This window comes from Xiphophorus hellerii, chromosome 10 (assembly GCF_003331165.1).
Source record: "Xiphophorus hellerii strain 12219 chromosome 10, Xiphophorus_hellerii-4.1, whole genome shotgun sequence".
In the NCBI taxonomy this organism is placed as follows: Eukaryota; Metazoa; Chordata; class Actinopteri; order Cyprinodontiformes; family Poeciliidae; genus Xiphophorus; species Xiphophorus hellerii.
Genome location: NC_045681.1, coordinates 10,343,894 through 10,351,185, shown reverse-complemented (window position 1 = coordinate 10,351,185; position 7,292 = coordinate 10,343,894). Strand labels below are relative to the sequence as shown.

Genomic DNA, 7,292 nt, shown 5'->3' with positions numbered 1-7,292 from the left:
CCTGTCTGTTTCTGTGTTGCCCTGCGACAGACTGGCGACCTGTCCAGGGTGACCCCGCCTCTCGCACGGAACGTTAGCTGGAGGTAGGCACCAGCACCCCTGCCCACCCCACCAGGGACAAGGGTGTTAGAAAATGGATGGATGGATGGTAAATAAAGTTCACTTGTGTGTATTTTAATCTCAGTTCTGTTAAGGTCTCAGCTTCCTGAAGACCAAGAAACAGAAGTTATGTCAAAAGATATAGTTGCCTATGAGTTTATATAAAACTATCCACCAAGGTTGACAAGCGAGGCACTGAGAGCATTAATTAGAGATACAGCCAAGATTATTTAGTTATGTATTCTACATATATGACCTTTATCAAACAGTGCAGGAAGAAAGCCACAAGAGGCTGAATACACATGTACACAACACTTCTCATAATTTTAATTGCGAAATATTTTTAAAACTATGCCTCAGTTTCCTTTCTACTCTAGTTCTGAGCTCCTTTTATTAATCTATAACAAAAAAAAAAGAAATTTATTGTAGGAATACTTTTGCAAGGCATTGCATAAAAACTCAACATCTTTGTACTATGTTTATGCTTCAAGATCTATTTTATACTTAAAAGATTAGGTGAATTTTATGATAACAATTTTGTAGTTGTGTGCTTATTAAAGCCCTCAAACCAGAAAATCGACAATAACAACAGCAAATTGTTGTCTGGAAGTCAGGGCAAACTTTCTCTTTACTCAAATACAAATGGTTACAGGCGTAGAACACAAAAACATCGACTGTGACATTCAGTTCAAAGCAGCAGCATTTTAGCACTTCCTTCATGAAATTACGGGCTGCAAAACATCTGCATCCATATCTTCATTTGAAAGACTTCTCCCTGCAATATGAAAGTGCTGCCCTCTAGTGGCATATCTTGTACACTGCAGTGTAGCTTTATCTACTTGCAAAGGCTGATCCTCCTCTAAAAGAAACCAGGAACTGAAATATTTATTCATTGAAAACAATTGATCTCCTTCCTGGAACACCTGAATGAGATAACAGATGGTAACAGATTCCTCCGACTCTGTTGGCTTTGCTGCTTCCAAGAAGGCAAATTCCCTATGCAAATATGTGTCAGGAATGGATATGAAACCCTCTAGAACTGCCTTTGCTGCTTCAGAGTTAAAGCATGAAGACTTTAGAGTTGGAAACTTGTGAGGTTTCCCTCTGTTGTGGAGCCGGGCCCTTCCTCTGTGATCTGTATCTGCAGTTTAATAAAAGCAACACAGGAGAAAACAATATCGTGCCAATGGTCAGTGGGTGGTTCCTCCTTCCACAACACGTCTGTGTTGGTGTTGGCAGGGAGCAATCAGTTTTTTTAAACAATCTTAACTCCGATAAGTGTCTACTGTCTGTAGATACATCATGCTTCTGCACTAACAAAGCAGGAGTACGAAAGAAAAGTTCATAAACAAGTTCATTAACTTCCACCACACCCTGATATTGCTGTCAGCTGTTATCACAGTTTTTCATTAACAGTGGTTCCTGAAGCCGGAGTGTACGGCGTTGACGTGCCATTCTGGCGAAGCGTATCGGCCTGTTGTGAGACAGAAGAGATGACTGGCAACTGAGTGGCCATTTTATCTGCAGGGTCGGGCTTCTGGTCGCTGAGTTGATCGTGACTGATTATGTTAGTGGTTTCGGAGTCCAACTCCTGAACCTTTTCCTTGTAAAACCTTCGTCTGAAGAGTTTGAGCTGGGGAAGCTCGTAGCAGGTCTCTAACACCACCAGGACGCACACCAAGCCCAGCAGCAAGTAAACTGAAAGAGCAAACAGAAGGAGACAGTGAGGGTGTGAAAAGGCTAAGAACAGTGTGACTAACCAAACCAAGCTATGATCTGGCAAACAAAGAGTAAAGCACTCAATAGCTCTCACTTTTTATAACTCTTTTTAGAAAAAGCACTATACAAGTACAGGTAATAAATATATAGACAGAATCATCACAGCAATGATGTGTAATCAGTGTAAAATAAACCAGGCAACCTCATCTATAGTTTAAATTTAAAACATGGGAATTGTTATTTTGGGGTTTTCACAGAAACAGCATTTATTTGAAACAAACTACTATCTTATTTCAATAGATCTCTGTTTAGTGTAGAACAAGCCCCTTCAGATTAGGTTAAGTATCTTAGGCTTTGAACCAGAGATGTTGTCAAAGTTAAATAAAAAAAAAAGCCTGCCATATTAAAGTCCCTAAAGCTGACCCTTAATTTAGCAACACGAATAATATCAGAATAGAAAATAGAGAAGTTTGTGGTACAAATGCCAGGTATCTTCCTGAATGCTTATGGTATCACAAGCTATATGGTTATCTAAGGCTATAGCGCCATCATGGGCAGTAAGCTACAATTTTAAAAAAACATGGCCACTGACTATATCCCGGATCCACCCTGCTGCAGTTGTTGATTCTAGAGGTGTATCTCTGTTATATTGCACTGAACCAAGGGAGCATTTCCACTATAAGAAATATGGTAGTTTTCTGGGGAAATTGTTCTACTGCTCTCCTTACCGTGGAAGGAGCTAGAATAGTTTCATTGAAAAAATTTTTTACCTGTCATTTACAATTCAGAGGTCAGTGTAGATTTTGAAGGTTGTTCTTCTACTTCTGTTATTTCCACTACAAGAACCAAGGTACTTTTCTGTAGTTGTCGTTTTGCCACAGTTTTTGTCCATTGTAAGGACAGCCGTATTTTCTTGGAGCCATTCTCCCTCCGCCCCCTTTCATTTCTACTGCAGGGATCATGGTAGTTAATAGAGGTTGTTTTTAACCCGTCATTTCCACCAAAGGGAACAGGATAGTTTTTATTTTGTTTCTGTCTTCTCTACACTGCATATTTTCCATTGACTTTAAATTGTAATACAGCAATGACTATCCTTTTTATTTGCAAACAAAAGTCAAATCCAGTTTGTGGTGTTGAATATTTGTAATTTACAATGTTTAAATTGGAATCCATGAATAAAATCAGCTAACCTTAGCAAAAATATTAAATCATAGGATTAAATAAAGTGTGGACTTCCAGTTTCAAATGTCTATGGAGGAAACAGAGAACAATGCTCTTGTATTGAATATTTTTTAGAGATTAAAACACCTTATTTTTTTTGTTTGTTAATTCATCAAATAGTGTTCCACATTTCCTCACCTGTTATAGCCAGCCTATACAGGTGTGGATGTGGGTTGTCCTCTTTACTATGAGTTTCTCCCGGGACATAATCCCCGAGGCCTATGGTCGTCAGTGAGATGAAGCAGAAATACAGAGACTCCAAAAAGTTCCAGTCTTTTTCCAAGGAGAGAAAGATCCAGGCAGGGATAAAGATGAAGAACAGAGCCATGACGATGCTGAGCAAAGTAGCGTGAATTACGGCCAGCTTCGGTCTTGACATGGCCCACCGTCGGTGAAAGTAGGACACTGGGCGTCGGGATATCAGTTCCACCAGCCTCTCTACTATGGCTGAGAGGAAGAAGAGGGTAACGGGGATGCCGATGAGGGAGTAGAAGATACAGAATGCCTTCCCTACATTCGACAGAGGAACGCTGTGGCCGTAACCTTACAAGACAAAAAAAAAAAAGTGTCATCAGCAGTGCCATGTAATCATAGGAGAAGCTTTCCACAAACAACGATGAGATGAAATGCAAAACAAACAGTCTCAGTTAAAAGCAAGACAACTTTTTAAAAAATAAAATAAAACAAGCTTTGAACATGATGGACAAGATCCTAAAGTTAATAATTTGCTTTGTTGTTATCCGCGCTTAAATCACCATGATCAACCAGAGCAGAGCCCACTTTACTGTACACCAGGTCCCAATAAGTCTCACCCCTTCCTTACTCCACCCTACCATCACTCAAGAACAGTACATCAAGATACTTGATCTCCTTAGCTTAAGGCAGCTTGTAGTGGATGACAAAGGTATGTGGAAAAAAATCTTTTAGATTGGTATTAACACTATAGTAAAGTATTGATGGTAAAACTCTCCCTAGCAGCTCTGTTTACAGGTAGAGAAGCAAAGAAGTTAAAGGTCAGCAGAGATGGTGGACATTATTCAGAAGGACATTGAATTATGGCGTCTGAGAGTCTGCAGGAGCAAAAACAATGACAAGGAGCATAGACAGATGTTGGATAAAATGACAGAAACACTGAGGTATAACCAAAAGAAAACTATCAAGGCCACATGTGATAAGAATAATACAAAGGACAGACATGTAAAGGAAAATATCTTTGCTTTCGTTGTTTACACTGCCTGAAAGAAGAGTAAGATGAAAACACTAAATTTTTTAAGATCATATGCTTAGTTTGTGTTAGACTGTAGGTGGTTTGATATCAGTGGATTACAGTGATATGACATGTTGTATTTGAAAATGTTTTTTCATAAATAGTTCCTTCCTTTTGAAACTTCCAGCATCTTCAAGGGTTCTTGCACATTTCTGGTTGCAGGCCTCCTTGAGTCACTCCCATAAACCATTCTTTTGGCCACTATTCACCTTTAATAGGTCATGCCCAAAGCTTAGGGTTGGAACCCAGATGAACAGGTAAATCCAGAACTCAGATCAGCTCTGTTTTCACAGATCGGCCCAACAACCTCCTCTAAAACTCTAAGAAAATGTCCCTGTTATCACTTGAGTTGTGTTTGTGCTTATTCACATTCACTGATGGGGGAAGTTTATCTTCTCACCTTTAACAGATAAAACATGATCATGTGTTGTCTGCCTCCAGGGTTTGATAAGGAGACCCAGTGAAAAAACACATCTACAGTATGGGGGATATTTCCAAGCAATGTTGGTTTAAATTCTGTAGGTCTCAGTTAAGTTGTAGGTCTCAGTTAAGTTGTAGGTACACCTAAATCAGATGTTTATTGGTACCCACCACAAGAAGAGTAAACCAGAAAGGTTAACTGTTAAAAATGCAAACTGTTCTAAAATGCTGCATTCAGGGATATTGATGGAAAGTTGAGTGGAATGGTAGCAACATCAGCCCTGTGAGGAATGTCAAGAATGTCATGGCTTTGAAAACTGACATGGAGGCACACCTGTGGGTGAATTTTAAGGCCACACCTCAAACGCTGTTTTCTGGTTTGACACGACTGTACAGTCAAAAGATATCAGCCAAGTTATCAGGAAGATAACTGTGGAGCTGCACAAGTTTGGTTCGTTCTTGGAAACAAATTCCAGGTACTTGAAGGTGCTACGTTCATCTGTTAGTACAATTATGCACAAACATAGACATGATGGGAATGTCCAACCATCATACCGTTCAGGAAGGAGAGAAGTTCTGTGTTCCAGAGATTAATGTGTTTTGGTTTGAAATGTGTACATCCATATCAATACATCTAAATGTATTGACAGTGAAGTGTGTCCTTCATGTACATGGGCTGACAGAACCGAAAGAAACATAAAGAAAAGCTAAATTGTGAGACCTTCATTATTGTCCTGTGGTCTGATAAAACTAAAGTGGAACTGCCTGGCCATTGTTGTTTCCTCCATTGTTTCATTTGGAGGAAAAGTGTGCAAACCTGGGAACATCATCCCATCTGTAAAGTATGGGAGTGGCATAATCATGTTGTGGAGCCTCTTTGCAGTAGGAGGAACTGGGAAGCCTTATAAAATAGATGACAACATGAGGAAAGAACACTATGTATGGTGTAAGATTATCCAGTAATTGTGTGGAAATATTGAAGCAACATCTAAAGACATCAGCTTTATCCAAGCTTCAACTTGAAGCATGGATTTAAATGGATCTTCCAGGTGGACAATTACTGTAAGCATTGAGCCATTGTGGTTACACAGTGGCTTAAGCCAAACAAAGTAAATGTTTTAGTGTGGCAATCACAAAGCCCTGATTTTAATCCGACAGAGAATGTGTGGTCCGATCTGAAAAGACGCGTTAGCGAGGCGGCTTACAAACCTGACTCAGTTCCACCAGTTCTGTCTGGAGGAATGGGCCAAAATTCCAGCAAACTATTCTGAAAAGCTTGTGGAAAGAAACCCCAAACTGTAGACCCAAGTTACACAGTTCAACAGTAATGCTACCAAATACTGAGGAAAAATAAGAAAACGTCTGACTTTGAAGACATGCATAAATACATCTTTAATAGATTGTCTCTCATTGTTGTGGCATTTACCAAATAATTTCACCAATTTTAACTGACCTAAAACAAGAGAGGTTTGGTCTGATTTAACGTCAGATATATAAAAAAGTGTATATGTCTTTTTTTCTGTGAGTGTAAACTTCCGGTTCCAACTATGTAAACATACACTCTATACAAGTTGTTTTAGGTTTCTCGGGCCTCAAATATTAAGCTATGTGGGGGTCAACATAGTTACAGAATCCCTCCGTTTTAAAGGGAACCACAAAAAGAACAATTTTAGCTCACCTGTTGTGGTCAGCACGGTGCTGGTGAAGAACAGAGCGGACACGAAGTCCCAGTTCCGTATGGTGTCGTTACCAAGGACGGACACCCCATAATTACTGGCCTCCAGCGCTCGAGCCAGCAGCTCCTCCAGTTGCGCGTCGGACACGCAGGTGTTGTTGCTCAGGAAGTCCTGCCTGGTCACTTTCAGCTCCTGCCGAAGCTCGCGTTCATAGGGCAGCTCGATGGCGGAGAAGATCCCGGCACCGATGACGAGGTAGAGGATGTAAAAAACGATCAGCAGCGCAAAGTTGATCTCAGACTGGTGCCGCTCCGCGAAGTGAGCGCACCAGTCTCGAATGCGTCCGATTACCATCACACAGTAAAGCTCCAATTCTTCAACAACTTACACTGAATCCGTCTTATTTAATCAAACTAACTAAACGAAGAGGTTGTTTTATTCCATCTCTGTAACTTATGCTCTTCTCTACCCAGTGTCCGGACTCTTCCTCATTCTTCATCTCTTATTGGGAGCCGGTGGCGTGACGTCATTGACTCACCTTACCAGGTGGAGTGCGGCTGTATGTGTGTGTGGGAGCGCACGCTCTCTTCAAACCGGTTAAGCGGGTTTTGTGTTTCAAGTCAGACGCAACAAAGGATTTGTTTCCTCGGGTCAGTTTTCTCTAGAGACGCAGATTTACTAGTCCTGCAGGTCCTCCATCTTAGTTATGTTCGGAATAACAACAAAATAACAGCATTTCATCGAGTTTATCGAAAGCATACTTTAAGTTTTTCACGAGCCCAATAAGGGTGAAAAAAGCTAGTCTGGTTTTTATTTATTTATTCTCACTGTATCACCTTGCTGAGTTATTTGCACTGCTTTGACTTAAACTTTATCAAACTAATGTTAAT

The 7,292-nt window shown here is 40.4% G+C and overlaps 1 protein-coding gene across 1 annotated transcript; it reads right to left on the bottom strand.

The window, feature by feature from the left end:
* Positions 1 to 325: 325 nt before the first annotated feature.
* On the bottom strand, positions 326 to 6,930 carry LOC116726651 (potassium channel subfamily K member 1-like). The gene is made up of 3 exons (XM_032573469.1): positions 6,405 to 6,930; positions 3,178 to 3,582; positions 326 to 1,797 (listed from the first exon to the last, which is right to left on the bottom strand). Exons 1-3 carry the CDS (start codon positions 6,754 to 6,756, stop codon positions 1,496 to 1,498), a joined length of 1,059 nt encoding a protein of 352 aa, XP_032429360.1. The 5' UTR covers positions 6,757 to 6,930; the 3' UTR covers positions 326 to 1,495.
* Between the last annotated feature and the right edge of the window lie 362 nt (positions 6,931 to 7,292).

Excerpts from the sequence above, each read along its gene's own strand:
- LOC116726651 (XM_032573469.1), bottom strand. The coding sequence starts at position 6,756 with ATGGTAATCGGACGCATTCGAGACTGGTGCGCTCACTTCGCGGAGCGG. Across the intron at positions 3,583-6,404 it reads CACCGTGCTGACCACAACAG|GTTACGGCCACAGCGTTCCT; the intron begins GTGAGCTAAAAT and ends TTGTCTTGTAAG. Across the intron at positions 1,798-3,177 it reads GTATAGGCTGGCTATAACAG|TTTACTTGCTGCTGGGCTTG; the intron begins GTGAGGAAATGT and ends TTGCTCTTTCAG.